The sequence below is a fragment of the Hylobates moloch genome, unplaced genomic scaffold, assembly GCF_009828535.3.
Source record: "Hylobates moloch isolate HMO894 unplaced genomic scaffold, HMol_V3 SCAFFOLD_12, whole genome shotgun sequence".
In the NCBI taxonomy this organism is placed as follows: Eukaryota; Metazoa; Chordata; class Mammalia; order Primates; family Hylobatidae; genus Hylobates; species Hylobates moloch.
In genome coordinates this window covers 62,699,519-62,718,717 of record NW_026652287.1, presented here as the reverse complement: position 1 = coordinate 62,718,717, position 19,199 = coordinate 62,699,519, and the positions used below count along the sequence as shown (strand labels likewise).

The 19,199-nt window shown below is 50.2% G+C and overlaps 1 protein-coding gene and 1 long non-coding RNA gene across 11 annotated transcripts in view; one reads left to right on the top strand and one right to left on the bottom strand.

Moving 5' to 3' along the window:
* Positions 1 to 5,467: 5,467 nt before the first annotated feature.
* LOC116478875 (uncharacterized) lies at positions 5,468 to 11,657 on the top strand. Of its 2 annotated transcripts, none has more exons than XR_009209054.1 (4): positions 5,468 to 5,764; positions 6,173 to 6,294; positions 6,394 to 6,617; positions 11,578 to 11,657. It is a non-coding gene; the product is annotated as an uncharacterized LOC116478875 (long non-coding RNA). The 2 variants fall into 2 exon arrangements; XR_009209055.1 differs by lacking the exon at positions 5,468 to 5,764 and adding an exon at positions 5,850 to 5,983.
* GARRE1 (granule associated Rac and RHOG effector 1) overlaps positions 9,844 to 19,199 on the bottom strand; it is a 100,971-nt gene continuing 91,615 nt past the window's right edge. For all 9 annotated transcript variants that reach the window (XM_032170413.1, XM_058425545.1, XM_032170415.1 and 6 more), the window contains 4 exons: positions 17,318 to 17,483; positions 16,212 to 16,349; positions 13,813 to 13,891; positions 9,844 to 12,762 (listed from right to left, as the gene is read on the bottom strand). In XM_032170413.1, coding sequence (XP_032026304.1) covers positions 12,454 to 12,762; positions 13,813 to 13,891; positions 16,212 to 16,349; positions 17,318 to 17,483 — 692 coding nt within the window. In that variant the 3' untranslated portion in view covers positions 9,844 to 12,453. The remainder of the gene's footprint in view (positions 12,763 to 13,812; positions 13,892 to 16,211; positions 16,350 to 17,317; positions 17,484 to 19,199) is intronic.

Here is a 19,199-nt window from a genome sequence, read left to right as displayed (position 1 = left end):
ATTCATTCATTCATTCGACAAAACTCTATAGATGAACACCTTCCACGTTACAGGCAGTGTTCCAGGCGCTGTGGATACATATGTGCCAAATAAGCAAGTACAACAGATGATGTATGTCAGGTGCTGGTAATGGCTATTGAGGAAAACCAAGATGAAAAGGGTGCTGAGAATCGGGGTTGCAATTAAGAAAAAACTGACTAGGCCGGGCACGGCGGCTCACGCCTGTAATCCCATCACTTTGGGAGGCTGAGGCAGGCAGATCACGTGAGGCCAGGAGTTCGAGACCAGACTGGCCAACCTGGTGAAACCTCGTCTCTACTAAAAAAAAAAAAAAGAAAATGCAAAAATTAGCTGGGCCTGGTGGCACGTGCCTGTAATCCCAGCTAACTCAGGAGGCTGAGGCAGGATAATCACTTGAACCTGGGAGGTGAAGACTGCAGTAAGCCACTGTACTCCAGCCTGGGCGGCAGAGCAAGACTCCGTCTCAAAAAAAAAAAAAAAAAAAAGATGAGGTCAGAGAGCAAAAGGGAGGCAACAAGATCACATAAGACCTTGTAAGTCATTGTAAGAATTCTGGGGCTGGGCACTCCTGCCTATAATCCCAGCACTTTGGGAAGTGGGATATCTTGACGCCAGAAGTTCAAGCCGAGCCTGGGCAAGATAGCAAAACACTGCTTCTAAAATACTAAAAATAAATAAGCGGGGCATGTGGTGGTGCACATCTGTAGAGCCCCAGCTACTCAGGAGGCCAAGGCAGGAGGATCACTTGAGTCCAGGAGTTCGAGGCTGCGGTGATTACCACTGTACTCCAGCTTGGGTGACACAGCAACACCTTGTCTAAAAAAAAAAAAGAAAAGAAAAGAAAATAGGGAAAGGCCGACAACAAAAGAAATAAGTGGTCACTGAGGGGTCACAGGACTTTCCAGGAAACAGCCCTGTCCACATGGCCCTTCTCTAAGAACTGTCAACTCTAAGATTTCACTGAGCTTCCACACCTAGCACAACCCTGGTAGTGCTGAACAGTATCTGTTCTACTGGAGTTCTTTTTTTGTTTGTTTGAGACGGAGTCTCGCTCTGTCACCAGGCTGGAGTGCAGTGGCGTGATCTCGGCTCATTGCAACCTCCGCCTCCCTGGTTCAAGCGATTCTCCTGCCTCAGTCTCCTGAGTAGCTGGGACTACAGGCGCATGCCACCACACCCAACTAATTTTTGTATTTTTAGTAGAAACGGAGTTTCACCATGTTGCCCAGGATGGTCTCGATCTCTTGACCTTGTTATCTGCCCGCCTCGGCCTCCCAAAGTGCTGGGATTACAGGCATGAGCCACCACGCCTGGCCTCTACTGGGGTTCTGAGAAACACTCCAATCAGGGTTTTCTAAGCCAGTTACTCATCTACACAGAAGAGATTTCCCACCCCAAATCCAGTGTTTCAGAACAAAACCTCAACCAACAGGAAGGCGAGTCTCAGTAGCCACTGCCTGATTATCACTTACCCTGTGATTCCTCAGATGACTCTAGCCCAAAAGTAACCACTGACTCCCTCTGACTCCTGTTTTGTTTTGTTTTTTTTGTTTTTTTTTTTGAGACAGGGTCTCACTCTGTCACACCCAGGTTGGAGTGCAGTGACACGATCTTGTCTCGCTACAGCCTCTGCCTCCCAGGCTCAAGCGATCTTCTCACCTCAGCCTTCTGAGTAGCCAGGACTACAGGTGCACGCCACCATGCCCGGCTAATTTTTTTCTTGTAGAGACAAGCTTTGTTACTTTTTGTACAGACGAGGTTTCATCATATTGCCCAGGCTGATCTCGAATCCTTGGGTGCAAGTGATCTGGCTGCCTTGACTTCCCAAAGTGCTGGCATTACAGGCATGAAGCACTGCGTCTGGCCACTGAGATTGCCTCTTTCTAGTAGGTTATCTTGGTGACCAAATGGACAGCTGTTGCTCTTTGTCTAAAACCATCCTCTCCCACCCTTATGTTTCTTCCCCTGCCTGAATCTATCAGAGATGAGCACATAACTTACGCCAGTTAAACAGGGTCCTTTCCCAGGGCCCTGCAGCCAGCAGCAGAAAGTCTCTGCTTTTTATGGTATTAAGCTGCCTGTCAGAAAGGACAGACCTGAGCTCTAGTTCCTGGTCTCGAGGAAATTAATGAAAAGAATGACCCCCAGAGAGATGTCAGAGTGAACCTCACAGTGCCCGGGTTCCTGGGGCCAGGCCACCACTGCCTGCAGCTAGAATGTAAACCAACGATTCCCTTTAGTGTCTGTTTGGAGTTCAGTTGTCATTTACAACTCCAAGTCTTTCCAAAGATGTTATGGGTGTTCACCTGTCCACTGCCACAGTCTTGTCCAGTGTCCTCTCCCGACCACCAGGAACCCTAGAAACAGCTTTGGGTATTGCGGAAGAGGCAGGAGGTGAGGCCTCTGATGATTGCCATTTCAAAGGTTTCCCCTGCCTTTTAACCTTCCATAATGTACACCTCTGCAATTTGGCCTCTGTGATTCCCAGAAGCTTCAACTATTCCAGATTTCACATTTACTTTGAAACTCCAGTTACATGGATTTCCTTTTTTTCTTCTTTTTTTTTGAGACGAAGTTTCACTCTTGTTGCCCAGGCTAGAGTGCAATGGCACAATGTTGGCTCACTGCAACCTCTGCCTCCCTGCAACCTCCACCTCCCAGGTTCAAGCAGTTCTCTTGCCTCAGGCTCCCTAGTAGCTGGGATTACAGGTGCCCGCCACCTCGCCAGGCTAATTTTTTGTTGTTGTTTTTTTTTGAGACGGAGCCTCCCTCTATCACCAGGCCAGAGTGCAGTGGCACCATCTCGGCTCACTGCAACCTCCGACTCCCTGGTTCAAGCAATTCTCCTGCTTCAGCCTCCCGAGTAGCTGAGATTACAGGCATGCACCACCACGTCCAGCTAATTTTTGTATTTTTAGTAGAGATGGGGTTTCACTATGTTGACGAGGATGGTCTCGATCTCCTGACCTCATGATCCATCTGCCTCGGCCTCCCAAAGTGCTGGGATTACAGGCGTGAGCCACTGCGCCCGGCCTAATTTTTGTATTTTTAGTAAAGATGGGGTTTCACCATGTTGGCCAGGCTAGTCTCGAACTCCTGACCCAAGGTAATCCACCCACCTCGGCTTCCCAAAGTGCGGGGATTACAGGCATGCGCCACCGCGCCCAGCCTGGATTTTCTATGTTAGCAGGAAACTAGGTTCCTATCTGGTGGGCCATAAGTCACAGTGGCTACAGGGAGAAAGCACAGAAAAGTACGAAGAAAGGTCACTACTAATCCAAAGCCATTCATCATCATACTACAATACTACCAACATGGCCACTACTCCAGCCAGATTCACTATGTGCACAGCTCCACGCTAAATCCTTTCCATGTATCCCTCATGGCAGTCCTATGAAGGACACCCTGTTGTCCTCCCCATTTAACAGAGAGGTTAAGAAATGTGAAATGAGTGGCTGGGCGCCGTGGCTCACGCCTGTAATCCCAGCACTTTGGGAGGCCTAGGCGGGCGGATCACGAAGTCAGGAGATCGAGACCATCCTGGCTAACACAGTGAAAAAAATGCAGGAGATTGGCTTGGACCCCGAGATGGCGGGCGCCTGTAGTCCCAGCTACTCGGGAGGCTGAGACGGGGCAACGGCACGCCAGCCTGGGCGACAGCGAGACTCTGTCTCAAAATGAGGCTGGGCGCGGTGGCTCACGCCTGTAATCCCAGCACTTTTGGAGGCTGAGGCGGGTGGATCACGAGGTCAGGAGTTCGAGACCAGGCTGAGCAACACGGTGAAACTCCGTCTCTACTAAAAATACAAAAAAATTAGCCAGACGTGGTGGCGGGCACCTGTAATCCCAGCTACTCGGGAGGCTGAGGCAGGAGAATGGCGTGAACCTGGGAGGCGGAGCTTACAGCGAACTGAATCATGCCACTGCACTCCAGCCTGGGCGAGAGCGAGACTCTGTCCCACAAAAAAAAAGAAAAGAAAGAAATGTGAAACAAGGCCGGGTACGTGGCTCACACCTGTAATCCCAACACTTTGGGAGGCCGAGGCGGGCAGATCACTTGAAGCCAGGAGTTTGAGACCAGTCTGGCCACCATGGTGAAACCCTGTCTCTACTAAAATTACAAAAATTAGCTGGGCGTGGTGGCAGACACTTGTAATCCCAGCTACTCGGGAGGCTGAGGCAGGAGAATCACTTGAACCCGGGTGGCGGAGGTTGCAGTGAGCCGAGATCATGCCACTGCACTCCAGCCTGGGTCACAGAGTGACACCCTGTCTCAAAAAAAAAAAAAAAGAAAGAAAGAAATGTGAAACAAGCCACTCTGCTCTTAGCTAGAGAATCAACCCAGGCTGCCCGGTTCCTTCCTGAGCCCTGTGCTGCCTGCCAGTTCCTCTTCAGTCCTAGGAAAAAGGTGGAGGTAAAGTGCAGGAACAGGCAATCCCTTTCTCCACTCTTCATCATCCCAGTTATGTTTTATTAGTTGAAACAGGGTCTCGCTCTGTCACCCAGGCTGGAGTGCAGTGGCATGACCATAGCTCACTGCAGCCTTGAACTCTGGGCTCAAGAAATTCTCTCACCTCAGTCTCCTGAGTAGCTAGAACTACAGGCACAGCCACCCTGTCCCGGCTAATTTTCTTATTATTATTTGTAGAGACTGAGTCGCACTATGTTGCCCAGGCTGGTCTCAAATTCCTGGCCTCAAGAGATCTTCCTGCCTCAGCCTCCCAAAATGTTGGGATTACAGGTGTGCGTCACTGTGCCTGGCCATTTTATATTCTGTTGTTTACCACCGTCACTACAATCACTACCATATGCTGAGCCAAGTCCTGCCAATCGCAGAGCTTAGGGATCAGAATCCCCAGGATCCTGGGGGACAGTGAAGCTGGGAGGGGTCATGCCCCCAGGCCAGGGACTGACCAAGGAGAATCGAAAGGAAAGCTAGCCCAGAAATTCCAAGAGAGCATGCTGCAGAGACGGACACCTTCACGTGCCCCCAGCAAGATGATCTGCCCTGAGAGAGGAGCGGACCAGAGGGTACACCTGACAGCAGAGGCAAGTTAGGAAGTCCGGGGACAGTCCTAACTCTGGATAGCAAAGATTTAATTTCAAGCATAAGGCAGCCCTGGAAAAGCAATTGACTGCCACTGAGTATTGATGAAGCTAGCACTTACTGCAGGCTGTGGCGGGCACAGTTCCAAACAAGAGCCCCGTTCTAAAGATGGGGAAACTGAGGTATCGGCATTTAGACATCACAGACCTTACTTCACGGCCGCTGGACAGGGGTCAGGCAGGCCCTGGAGCACAGGTGGTCATGGGGGTGAAGGCAGAGGGACTGGGGCAGGGGATTGGTGGGGTGGTCAGTTCTGGGGCCCAAGCTGAAGGAGTCGGGAGCTGGGCGTGGCGTTTCCACGCCGATGGATTTTAGACAGCTGTTCCGGGGAGGAGGCGAGCCCACCGAGGATGCTGAGTCATGTTGACCGGCGAAGGCCAGGGGGCCACGCCTCTGGGGCTCCGTGGAGCTACCGGGGTTGGCTCATTGTATCCGGGGAGGCCACGGAGCAGGTGTAGGAGGGGTTGAACGCAGGCGCGGATGGGGCGGGGGAATGCGCACGCGTGTGCGTGTGGGCCAGCACGTCCGGGTGGGCAGGGCGCGCGCTTGTGCGCATGTCCCCGCGCAGGGTAGGGCGCTGGGGTGTGGAGACTGAGCCGCGCAGACACCCGGGTCCTCACGTCTGGGATGGACGTGGTGAGTGCATGTGCGCACGCGCTGCGTAGGGGCGGCTGTGCGCATGCGCACATCGGGAGTGGTGCTTGGAGGGGCCACCTCCTCACCGCGCCCGCAAGAGGCCGGGGGCTTGTCCCTGGTGTTGGCCGTACCCTGCGCGACCCAGTCTTGTCGTTTCGGGGCTTCGTTACCAGAGCCCCGTGAATCCTTTGCTGGATGCTTAAAAATATTTTCCCCATTGTACATAGGTGTTTCCACAAGAATAAAAAGCTTTACATTTATTTGAGGCCTGCTTGGGCCTATCCGCAGCTCCACCGTAGTGCTAATCCCCTCCCAGTCCTGGGACAGCCCCGATGATGTATTTAATAGTATTCTTTTAGCCCAACGCGAGAGTGTTTTCTTCTGGTTGTTTTTGTTTTTCGTTGTTAGAGACAGTCTCGCTGTATTACCCAGGCTGGAGTGCAGTGGCAAGAACTCGGCTCACTGCAGCCTTGAACTCCTGGGCTCAAGTGATCCTCCCACCTTGGCCTCCCAAAGTGCTGGAATTACAGGTATGAGCCACCGCACCCAGCCTCTAGTTCTATTTTTTTGCTCAGTATTAGAATTCGTAAGTTCTGGCCCCAGCAACTTGTCCTTTCATCTGTCTCAAGTTGCACTGTGGTGGTCACAGGAGCTGTCCTGCACCTTGCACATGTGGCCATGAACAAGACTTGCTCCTTGCTCTCATGGGGCGTTCATTCCAGTGAGACACAAATGCAAACACAAAATTCCAGAAGAGTGCTAAGTGCTATCATGAGAAACGAAGCCAGGCTGGAAGATGGGCTCTGACCCCAGAAAACCGATGGAGAGGCCCAAGCAGCCTTGGGAGCAACAGGTAGGCAAGTTGGAGGACACACGGCAAGGCTACTTGGAAGTAGGGGAGGGTGCATGGGAAACCCTGAGGCTGTGGGGGGAGAGGCAGGAGCCAGGTGAAGTCCAGGTAGATGGCAGTGGAGATGTAAGAACATGGTGGAATTTTTTTTTTTTTTTGAGACGGAGTCTTGCTCTGTTGCCCAGGGTGGAGTGCAATGGTGAGATCTCAGCTCACTGCAACTTCTGCCTCCCAGGTTCAAGCGATTCTCCTGCCTCAGCTTCCTGATAGCTGGGATTATAGGCACCCGCCACCATGCCCAGCTAATTTTTGTATTTTTTAGTAGAGACGGGTTTTCACCATGTTGGTCAGGCTAGTCTCGAACTCCTGACCGCCCGCCTCAGCTTCCCAAAGTGCTGGGATTACAGGCATGAGTCACCTAGCCTGGCCAGAACATGGTGGAATTTGAGTGTGCTTGGGAATACACTTAAAGGACTTGCTGATAAGTTGAATGAGGAAATAAAAGAATGAAGAATATCTTCTGGGATTTCAGCCTGAGCAACTGGGTTGCTGGTGGATGGTGGTTCTCTTATCAAGGACGGGGAAGATGGGTTGTCTCCCCTAAAATACTGAGTTTTAAAGGCAGGGACTGTATCTTTGCAGTCCTGGCTCCTAGCAAGGGCCTAGCCCTTATGTGACATTCGTGAATGTTTTTTTGTTTTTTTTTTTTTTTTTTTTTTTTTTTGAGACGGAGTCTCGCTCTGTCACCCAGGCTGGAGTGCAGTGGCGCAATCTCGGCTCACTGCAAGCTCCGCCTCCTGAGTTCACGCCATTCTCCTGCCTCAGCCTCTCCGAGTAGCTGGGACTACAGGCGCCCGCCACCACGCCCGGCTAATTTTTTGTATTTTTAGTAGAGACGGGGTTTCACCGTGGTCTCGATCTCCTGACCTCGTGATCCGCCCGCCTCGGCCTCCCAAAGTGCTGGGATTACAAGCGTGAGCCACCGCGCCCGGCCGACATTCGTGAATGTTGAATGTGACATGCCTGAAACAATCCTTCTCCCTCACCTAGGCCCACATCTCCAAGTCAATATTCCAGTACAAGCAACATCCAGTCCCCTCACTGACACACACAGGCCTGGGCCCAGGAGCTCACCCTTGTGCTGTAAGGCTAGGTACATGTGTTATTTCCAGAGTCTACCCTTGGAGGTGCCTCAGACTCCTGGGTACCTGTCGCTGGGAGGTAGCCGGTCATGCTGTCCACATACATGCCTTTGGGCAGTAGAGAAGCTGATCACTGGGAAGGTTTATTTCCTGTCTCCACAACAGGAGGCAGGTCACAGCAGTGGCCACACAGTGCACAAAAGGCCATCCCCTCACAGCCGCATGGTTGGCATGCAGCATCTCAGCCTCCAAACTGGAAGCCCCCCATCCAAGGAGCCCCCAGGTGGGAAAGGAAGGTCACAAGCCTCCCAAGCACCTCAGATGCCTGCGCATCCTCCCCCATTTCTCAGATGGGCCGAGGCCTGTGAAGCCCTTGCAGTAGTAGCTCAGGTGTGGCATCTGCTCAGCTTCCCTCCTCACTCATTCGCACACAGCCAGAGCTATGGGACGCCTGCCCTCTGGCCTCCAGCACTGCTGTGAATCAGAACTAGTCAAGAGAACTGGGTGCTTGTGTTAAATGGGAACACTCTTGAATAAAATATGGGCTTTTTTTTTTTTTTTTTAAGAGATGGGGTCTCACTATGTTGCCGAGGCTGGTCTTGGAACTCCTGGCCTCAAGCAATCCTCCCAGGTCAGCCTCCCAAATTGCTGGGATTACAGGCGTGAGCCAGCACACCCAGCCCCTGCTAGCTTTTTAATATGAACTTCCAGTGTATTCTTGAGCACTCTCAGGCAACATGGCTGTTACTAAACAACTTTGTCCTGAGGTACATTTGGAAGGCTCTGGGACTTCGTCCCCATGCTGAACTTCAGGGCACCTTGGCAGAAAGAAGAGTGGTTCCTACACCAGCAGCTTATATATTAATGCCCACATTACTCCATTTTCTTCAGGTCATCAAAAAAGGTTCCACTGAGGTGCTATCTTTCTGTAAATGAAAATGAGTTGAAATGTTCCTGTGACCTGCCCTCCATTTGTGGTTCTCATGATACTATCTTCCTTCTGCTTAACAGGATGGCATCATCCAGTGAGACAGGTCCTGTTTTTTTTTTTTTTTTTTTTCTCTTTTTTGAGACAGAGTCTCACTTGTTGCCCAGGCTGGAGTGCAGTGGAGCAGTCTTGGCTCACTGCAACCTCTGCCTCCTGGGTGCAAGCAGTTCTCCTGCCTCGGCTTTCCGAGTAGCTGGGATTACAGGTACCTGCGACCACACCACCTAATTTTTTTTATTTTTAGTAGAGATGGGGTTTCACCATGTTGGGCAGGCTGGTCTTGAACTCCTGACCTCATGATCTACTGCCTCAGCCTCCCAAAGTGGTGGGATTACAGGCGTGAGCCACGGTGCCTGGCCTGTTTTTTTTTTTTTTTTTTTGGAGACAGTCTCGTTCTGTCACCAGGCTGGAGTGCAGTGGCACAATCTCGGCTCACTGCAACCTCTGACTTCCTGGTTCAAGCGATTCTTCTGCCTCAGCCTCCTGAGTAGCTGGGATTACAGGCACATGCCACCATGCCCAACTAATTTTTGTATTTTTAGTAGAGATGGGGTTTCACCATGTTGGCCAGGATGGTCTCGATCTCCCGGCCTTGTGGTCCACCTGCCTCAGCCACCTAAAGTTCTGGGATTACAGGTGTGAGCCACTGCGGCCGGCAGAGACAGTTCCTTCTTATCCCTGTGAGGCACAGTATCTCTGCCATAGATTGGGTCCCTGGTTTGGGGAGAGGGTAAAACAAGCCCTCATTCTTGGGTCTCCTCATTGGACAAGCTGGCTGGGCAAGTCACAGCATCCCAACCCAGACAGCTTGCACCCTTGCAGAGGACGTCTCCTTCACTACTGCACTGGCTCCCCCTGCACAGGGGCCTAAACCAGCTTGGGCCTTAGGGAAGCCAATAGGGGAGGTGTAGCTGCTTGTTCTCCCCCGCCGCCCATCCACTTCAGCTCACCGTAATATCCCAAGTGGTCTTCCCCTTGCTAGAATCAGAGGACAGGCTGACCTAAAAACCAACTCAGTGTGCAGCTTTTCAAAGCAATGAATCAGGCAGGGCTTTTGACATAATGTCCTCTGCAGTTCATTTTAAACAAGGATACAAAGTATTATTAAATGTATATTTTTAATAAAGCCAATAGTTATTTTACTTATAGGAGCTTTAAAAGATACAAAATGTAGAGTTCCAGTTTGGAAGCATTGTAACTATACACACAATGTCCTGCTGATGCCCTAGCAAGGCAGCCACGCCCAACCATGCAAAGGACACACACGTTCACACACGCACACACATGCGCTTTGGCGAGACCCCTCTGCCAAGCGCAGCACCTGGAATTACCAGTGTTCAGAGCAAGGCGGTGCCGGGAACACAGCACCTACATGGAGACCACACAAACGGCTTCACACAGTCTCACAGCCCATGGAGATGCAATTAGAAAATGTCTTCCTTAATAGAGAAAAACAAACTGGAAAGTGACAATTAGCGACGTCACCTGTGCTGGGGCATCAAGGATTGACCTCTGTCCAAGGTGAGGCCTTTGCAGAGGCACTATTAAAACAAGAGTACTTCAGTATAATAGAACTCGAAATACAGGGTACTGTGGACACATTACTGAAGGAAATAGAAAACTATCTTACAAGTAGAACAGCCATAGACAACTTTAACGAGATTAGTGTGAACACTGTGACAGCTAACACAGACAAGAGCCACGCAGGGTTGGTGCAAAGCACGTGCCTGAAAATGTCTATATACAAAACAGTTCTTTGTAAACATGGTGAGGTGAATGCTCAGAACCACGGCAAAAGGTCATAAATACAGGCAGCAATGCATCCCCACACAGCACAAAAGACAACACAACACCTGAGGCCTGGGAAGAGCCTGACAACACAGTACTAAAAACTCAGGTGGCTGGGCTCAGACACCCTACGGGTCCTCTCGAATTAGTGTGTGTGTGTTTACATACATATATATATATTTTTTTTATTCTTTTTTTTTTTTTTCTTTTTGAGACGGAATCTCGCTCTGTCACCCAGGCTGGAGTGCAGTGGCACAATCTCAGCTCACTGCAACCTCTGCCTCCCGGGTTCAAGCGATTCTTCTGCCTCAGCCTCCCGAGTAGCTGGGACTACAGGCGCACGCCACCACACCTGGCTAATTTTTGTATTTTTAGTAGAGATGGGGTTTCACCATATTGGCCAGACTAGTCTCGAACTCCTGACCTTGTGATTCGCCCACCTTGGTCTCCCAAAGTGCTGGGATTACAGGCGTGAGCCACCGCGCCCGGCCTCTTTTTTGGTATTTTTATATATAAATTTACTTGTATCTGTAGAAAAACGAGAACATAAATGTGTTATTACAATCTTTGCTGGAAAAGCTTATATGGAGTTAGAAAGAATAAACCATTTATTAGTAGTTAACATACATTAAAATGGTTTAATGATTTAAGAAAATATAAAAAAAATATTAATACTGTCAAACTTTCATACCAGAAAATATTATGGATTTTTCTCAATTAGACTTTTTCAAAGATGAAATATGAAAAATTTAAATAAGTTTTATATAAAGAACTTTCTGTAACCTCAATTAATATACAGTGGGATATGTCTATTCTATATAGATATATTTATTATTATTTCTCAATTTAAGCACCATTCAATTCTTCTGGATCCATTCTGGCTGGAAAATACCCCTAAATCCACAGGATGTTACCTATTTAATGGCACATGTTAACTGAAAATGAGGTGGATTTTTTTTTAAAGAAAAGACCTTAAATTAATTTCTATCTACATCTTAATTGGTTTGTCTTCTGAGCCAGCTCACAATGTCAACGCAGTTTCTAGTGCAGGTGTCTCTGAGTGCCCCTTGACCACACCCCGAGGATTGTGGCAGTGTCCTGGCCATGTGTGGAAGGATCGAAGGGCAGCAGGTGCAGCCTTGCTCTGCACATGGACAGCAGCCGGCTGGTCCACCGCCACGCACCTTCAGCAGTTTACCTCCGACACAAGTTCCACCATCCTGCTTCCATAAAGCTGGGAAAGGCCGCAGTCCCTGGGTGCTGCTGGGTGGCGAGGAATTGTCCACCCACAGAAACCCCAGGTGACTGCTTCCAATCACAAATATTCTATATTTTGCCCATTTTGTATAAGCTTAAATAAAGATAGTGTTAAACCTCCAGCCAGTATATCTGTTATCTTAAAATATTCAATGCATTTTAGGCAGGAGATGTTTTAACTAAAAACCTACATGAAAAAAATAGCTATAAAATACAGTGATTGGTGTGGTCATCACTCAAGGTGTGGAGGAGGGAGGAGAGGGTTTCCGAAAAATGGTCAGTTATGCCCTCAGCTTTCAGGCCTGATGTCTTTCCAACACACAGCAGGACTGAAAACCCAAGAGCTGTGTTTCTTCAAGTGTGGCCGTGGCGCCTGCATCGGAGTCACCTGCGGGGCTTATTAGGCATGCAGGTTCCCTAGCAAGCCCCCAAAGGCCGGACGCCTGTGTCTCCAGCTGGCTCTCCAGGGCTCTGATGCCGCCATCATTTCAGAAGCCAGGTTTAAAGGCTCAGAGCTGCCAACCACCCTTGTCCCCAAGGAACCCTCCCTGGGATGGGGCGCACTGGTCCTCTGATGGGCTGGTGTCAGCTAGGCGGCCCTGGGGTGGGGACACTCATCCCCACAGCTCTGGGCGGGCAAGCAGGCAGGCTGGCTGGCCTGGGGTCAGTACTGGGGCAGATAGGCTGGCCTGCGCTCACCCTTCCCAGGGAAGGCCTTGAAGCCCTTGGGTGCTGCCTTGTGTGCTGGTGGGGGTGGGGGCTGTGGTGGGGTCTGCACGTAGGAGAAGGCAGTGGCACTGCAGTCGTTGGTTGCAGCCCACACTGGGGACTGCAGCATCTGCATGGTGTCGTTCCACTGGCTGCCAGGGCTGGTGACTGCATAGAGTGGTGCGCTGGGGCTGGGCAGCGTGCTGGGAAGCGGGGAAGGGTGCTGCCAGGGTGCTTTGGGTGGCCACGTTTTGGTTTTGTTATCCTGAGAGGCAAAAGAGAGTTCTTAGTGGCATTTCAGGCAATGTATCATCATTTCCCACCTCCCCAGATCCCTGGCCCTTATTCCCTCCTAGGAAGCCGGGTGAGAGCCCCACTCACTCCTACACCCCTGTCCAACAGAACTTCTTGCAATGATAGCCATGTTCTGTGCCTATACGGTCTAGTATGGTAGCCACTCGCCACATGTGGCTAGTGCAAACTGAGGAAATCATTTTTTTTTTTTTTTTTGAGATGCAGTCTGTCTCTTGCCCAGGCTGGAGTGTAGTGGTGTGATCTGGGCTCACTGCAACCTCCGCCTCCCGGGTTCAAGCAATTCTCCTGTCTCAGCCTTCTGAGTAGCTCAGATTACAAGCGCATGCCACCATGCCTGGCTAATTTTTGTATTTTTAGTAGAGATGGGATTTCACCGTGTTAGCCAGGATAGTCTCGATCTCCTGACCTCGTTCATGATCCACTCGCCTCGGCCTCCCAAAGTGCTGGGATTACAGGCGTCGCCACTGCACCCGGCTGATTCTCTTTAAAAAGTATTTTAGAGGCAGTCTTGCTCTGTCACCCAGGCTGGAGTGCAATGGTGCAATCATAGCTTACTGTAATCTCAAATTCCTGGGTTCAAGCCATCCTCCTGCCTCAGCCTCCTGGGCAGCTAGGACTACAGGCATGCCACCATGCCTGGCTAATCTTTTAATTTTTTTGCAGAGACAGTGTCTATATTGCCCGGGCTGGTCACGAACTCCTGGCCTCAAGCCATCCTTCTGCCTTGGCCTCCCAAAGCACTGGGATTACAGGCATCAGCCACCACACCCGGCCGGAATTTTTATTTGTATTTAAATTTACATAGCCACATGTGGTGAATGGCTATCACACTGGACAGCACAGCCATAGAGCTTCCTGTGGCTCTGAGTCAGCTGAGGTGGCTAATCATTTACACAAAGTTAATCACCACAAAGAAGACCCCTCATTACTTTGAGGCCCTCTGAAAACTGCAGCTGTGGAAGCTAGCCCAAGTCTGTGCCCACAGAGCCTGCCTGAATACCTGGTTCATGTCCTCCACTGTGGTGAGGAGAGGCGGTGAGGGCAGCGTGGTGGTGTCCTGCTCTCCACTGCTGTGTTTCCTGCAAGAACCAAGAGCTTAGGGCAGTGATTGCTTGGCTTCCTGCCCAGCCCACCTGCAGGGTACACACTAGTGCTAGGCTCCAGCATCTCCAGGCCCTGGTTCTAGGAGGGGAGGAGGCCTGCCTGGGTCAATGGCGTAAAGATGGCTAAGGGGAGCCAGCAGTGAATGATGGCGCTCCTGCATGGCCAGTGCAGGTGGAGGGGCAGGGGGTGGAGGTGGCAGGCAAAGACAGGCACTGGTTTACTCAGCTGCTGAGTCCACCTTCCTTGGCTTGTTTTTTATTATTATTATTTTTTGAGACTGAGTCTCACTCTGTTTCCCAGGCTGGAGTGCAGTGGCATGATCTCAGCTCATTGCAAACTCCACATCCCAGGTTCAAGCAATTCTTGTGCCTCAGCCTCCCGAGTAGCTGGGATTACAGGTGCGTGCCACCATGTCCAGCTAATTTTTGTATTTTTAGTAGAGATGGGGTTTCACCATGTTGGCCAGGCTGATCTCGAACTCCTGACCTCAGGTGATCTGCCCACCTAAGCCTCCCAAAGTACTGGGATTGCAGGTGTGAGCCACCGAGTCCGGCCAGCTTCTTGTTAATTTATTTAAGACACACTGTTTCCAGCTGGGCGCGGTGGCTCACGCCTGTAATCCCAACACTTTGGGAGGCCAAGGCAGGCGGATCACAAGGTCAGGAGATCGAGACCATCCTGGCTAACATGGTGAAACCCTGTCTCTACTAAAAATACAAAAAACTAGCCAGGCGTGGTGGTGGGCGCCTGTAGTCCCAGCTACTTGGGAGGCTGAGGCAGGAGAATGGTGTGAACCCGGGAGGCAGAGCTTGCAGTGAGCTGAGATCACGCCACTGCACTCCAGCCTGGGCAACAGAGCGAGACTCCATCTCAAAATAAATAAAAAGAGAGATACTGTTTCCAAGCACTAAGGATATGTGACTTAAAGCCCATTCGTTTTACTAATCCCATGAAAAAGTCTGTTACAAGGTTGAATAAAAAAGGCAGGATGTGGCCAGATCAGGGCCAGCACTCCTGCATGCAGACAACAGTCTCTGCAGAGATGGTGCCAGATGTGACTCCTTAGAAGTCGAATAGGTCATATGCCTGAAAGAGAAGTCTCAAACTCCACCCCCAGTTCAAACTTGCTTCTCTTGCAGGCTTAGCACCTCAGTTCATGGCACCCTTCACAGAAGCTCAGGCAGAAAACGTGCATGTCATCCTTAACTCCTCCCCGCTGCTAATTCCCCACCAGTTGCTGCTGCACTTTGTTCAGCTCTCTGCTCATCAGAAGCCTCATTGACTAAGTGCTGGAAATAGAACATCCACCTGTTCTCTGCATTTACTACCCTCATACCCTGCTTTATTTTCCTTCAGAGCACCTAGCCTAACCTGACATGATTTTTTGTTTGATTTTTGAGACAGGGTCTCACTCTGTTGCCCAGGCTAGAGTGCAGTGGCACAAACACAGCTCACTGTAGCCTCAACTTCCCAGGCTCAAGTGATCCTCCCACCTCAGCCTCCCGAGTAGCTGGGACTATAAGTGTGGACAGAAAGCATCTGAATGTGTGCTCGTGATTGGTCACTGCCACCCTCCGCCCCATTTCTGTGCAAGTACCGTTCTGTCTTCACCTACCCGCTCCCCACTGCCTATCCGACAGAGCCTGGCCTGTTCAGCAAGGACCATGTAACCCGGCCTCCCACTCTGCTCCACAGCATGGCTTCAAGTGCCTGGGAGCCCTGCGTGCCCTCCACTCCTGCCCATGGTCCTTAGTCTGCCACCCTGACCTTGCTTTCTCATATCCACAGCAGTTTCTCTACTTATTTCTAACCAAGCTCTCCTCTTAGTTCAGAGCCCATTTTAATTTTTGTGACTTTTGAAAGCTGTATTACTACTTTTCCCAACTTTGAAATGCCATTCAGAGGTCATTTTATCCATCTTTAATAAAGAGACAGAGGGTCAGTGAGGGCCAGCCCCTTGTCTAGGGTTGTAGAGACTACTGGTGAGTCCAGATGAGAACTCGCAACCAAGGCGCTCCTCTTCCCACAGAAAGGGGTGCCTCCTGTAAGGCACAGACCAGCACCGGCCACCTCGTCTCCCAAATCAATCCGCACAAGATGAGGCCAGCTCTTCCTTGTGGAAACCGCCTCCTGCAGGTGCTCTTCAGAGGCTTCAGCCAGGCAGTGCTGGAAGAGCCCCTCCTCTCACACAGGGAGACTAGGGGTGACTGGGCTCCTGGCTTTCCCAAGGAGTGAGCCATGGGTTGCATTCACATGCCCCTCTCTCCCCACCTTCGTTTAGAAATCCCTTCATACCTTCTCTGCTTGACAGCAGCAACGAGGTCAGGCCCTGAAAACATGGAGAACAAGCTGTCCCCGTTGGCTGAGGATGTCTCATCACTCGAGCTGGCGGAGTCTCCCTGAGCACCTGACCAGCCACCGTGCAGGCCATCCCTGAAAGCCGGAGACAGAAGCTGGGCCAGGGCCTCCTGCAGCCCCATCACCCGCCACCCCACCCTGAAAGGGCAGTCCTTACCCTGCATTCATCCCATAACCAAATAGTGGTCTCTTGTCTCTCCCTCCTCAAAACGTGAGGTTTTCCTCCTTTGCCTTATTTCAAAAGTAATACAAATTCATCACTTCCCTTTATTCCTCTAAGAAGCCTATGGTTTGTATATGAAATTTGTTTTAGAAAAAACAAGGGAGGGAGAGCATGGGGAACAACAGCTAATGGATGCTGGGCTTAATACCTAGGTGACGGGATGATCTTTGCAGCAAATCACCATGGCACACATTAACCTTTGCAACAAACCTGCACATCCTGCACATGTACCCCTGAACTTAAAAATAGAAGGAAAAAAAATTTTTTAAGTAAAAAAAATTTAAAAAATAAGAAAAAACAAAAAGTTGAGCTGGTCTTTAGTCGTCCAGATTTATTAACCATGTAGCAATATGGGATATAAAAAAATCCCCAGTTGTCTTTACAATAAAAATTTGCAATTCTCTCAATATACTAGAATCTCAACTGTACACTTTTGCTTTTCGTAGGCTAGAATGACAGCATTCCATAAATCATGTGGGCTTCGCAGCCACACTCATTTCAGTACAAAGGCGGTGTTAAACATGCCTTTACCTCACAAGCACCATCATGTAAGAGCCTTGTCTAGGGCTGAAGAGTCTGTTTTGAAAATCATGAATGTATACCAATGGCGTGTTCACAGGGACACATCACACTGCTTGGCATCTAACAGCCACATGACTCTGACCCCTAAAGATTTAATCCCATGTCACTGTCTCACATGGGGGCTTGGAATTGAACTGCCTGAGAAGAATGCACACAGGCAAGGAGCCTCTCTTCTCACAGGCCCCTCGGGGGACACTTGGGTCTCAAATTCAGATTCCTTGCAGTACCCAGCACTCACCCTTCTGTGAAGAACTCGGGGAAGGGCCAGGTCCGATGGGCGTCATCCATAGGCGGCCAGTTGCCCCGGGGGTTGCCTGGCCGGCGACTGTGCTGGGCCTGCCGCTTCTGCTGCATCGCCTGGCTCACTCCTGCCACATAGCGTGCAAACTCTGGGTCTGAGCCCACTGCATTGGGACAAAGGAACAAACGGGGTTTGGGGACAAACGGGCCTCTTGGTCCTTCCCTATGCTTTGCTAACATGCTGGTCACACATGCAATGAAAGGCAGTGAGGAGCTGCCAGGCTTGTGCCCCACAGCGTAGGTTGTAGGCTGTGCCCAGCACCCTGCTGTGGGGAGATGGGACTTGCTGCACCTAGGGCTGAGGCATGGTGTGTGCCAGGGCTGTCAGGAAAGGCTATGCCTAGGACAGAAGCAGGCTAAGTGTGAAAGAAACAAAAAGAGAGAAAAATGGTTTGGTTTACCCATGACTAGATTTTAAAGACAAATACTAATTACTTAAAAAATTTCTAGCATCAGCCAGGCACAATGGCTCACTCCTGTAATCCTAGCATTTTGGGAGCCTGAGGTGGGCAGATCGCTTGAGCCCAGAAGTTCGAGACTAGCCTGGCCAACATGGCGAAACCTCGTCTCTACAAAAATTAGCTGAGTGTGGGCCAGGTGCGGTGGCTTATGCCTGTAATCCCAGCACTTTGGGAAGCTGAGGCGAGTGGATCACGAGGTCAAGAGTTCAAGACCAGTCTGACCAAGATGGTGAAACCCTGTCACTACTAAAAATACAAAAATTAGCTGGGTGCAGTGGCAGGCGCCTGTAATCCCAGCTACTCGGGAGGCTGAGGCAGGAGAATCGCTTGAACCCAGGTAGCAGAGGTCGCAGTGAGCTGAGATCATGCCATTGCACTCCAGCCTGGGTGAAAGAGTGAGACTCTGTCTCAAAAAAAAAAAAAAAAAAAAAAAAAAATTAGTTGAGTGTGGTGGTGTGCACCTGTAGTCACAGCTACTTGGGAGGCTGAGGTGGGGGGACCACTTGAGCCCAGGAGGTGGAGGTTGCAGTGAGCCAAGATTGCGCCACTGCACTCCAGCCTGAGAGACAGAGCTAACCCTGTCTTTATAAAAAAAAAATAAAAATAAATAAAAAACTGGGCTGGGCTTGGTGGCTCACGCCTATAATCCCGACACTTTGGGAGGCCGAGGCGGGTGGATTACCTGAGGTCAGGAGTTTGAGACCAGCCTGGCCAACATGGTGAAACCCCATCTCTACTAAAAATACCAAAAATTAGCTGGACGTAGTGGCAGGCACCTGTAATCCCAGCTACTCGGGAGGCTGAGACAGGAGAATCACTTGACCCTGGGAGGCGGAGGTTGCAGGGAGCCGAGATCGCGCTATTGCACTCCAGCCTGGGTGACAAGAGCAAAACTTCAACTCAAAAAAAGTCCAGTGTCTTGGTGCTCTGTATCTAGCCTAGAGTCATTAGCTAACAACTTAGAAAATCAGAAGATGACTTTGGCCAACTGATAATCTGAACGTTAACAAAGCATCAAAGCACTGGGGTCAGCCAGATAGAGGTTATATGCTGATCCCACTTGAGCTAAAGTTTGATCTAGTATTTTCCTGGCTATTGGACAGGAGATTTGCTCATTCCATCTGAACATCTTAAGTGTGGCAAAGAATAAAATGAAACTTCAGAATGCTTTAAGAGGTGGCTGGAAACACTGGCAATGCTGAACGGGGATATGCAGGGCAGTACAAACAGGAGAAAAGCACAGATGGCATTTACAGAAAGTGTCAAAAAAAACATGGCAGGTAAGCATCCATGCATCATAAATCAAATGTGACTCAGCAATGCATTTTTTAGCTTAAAATTAGGGAAGATACTAGGGCA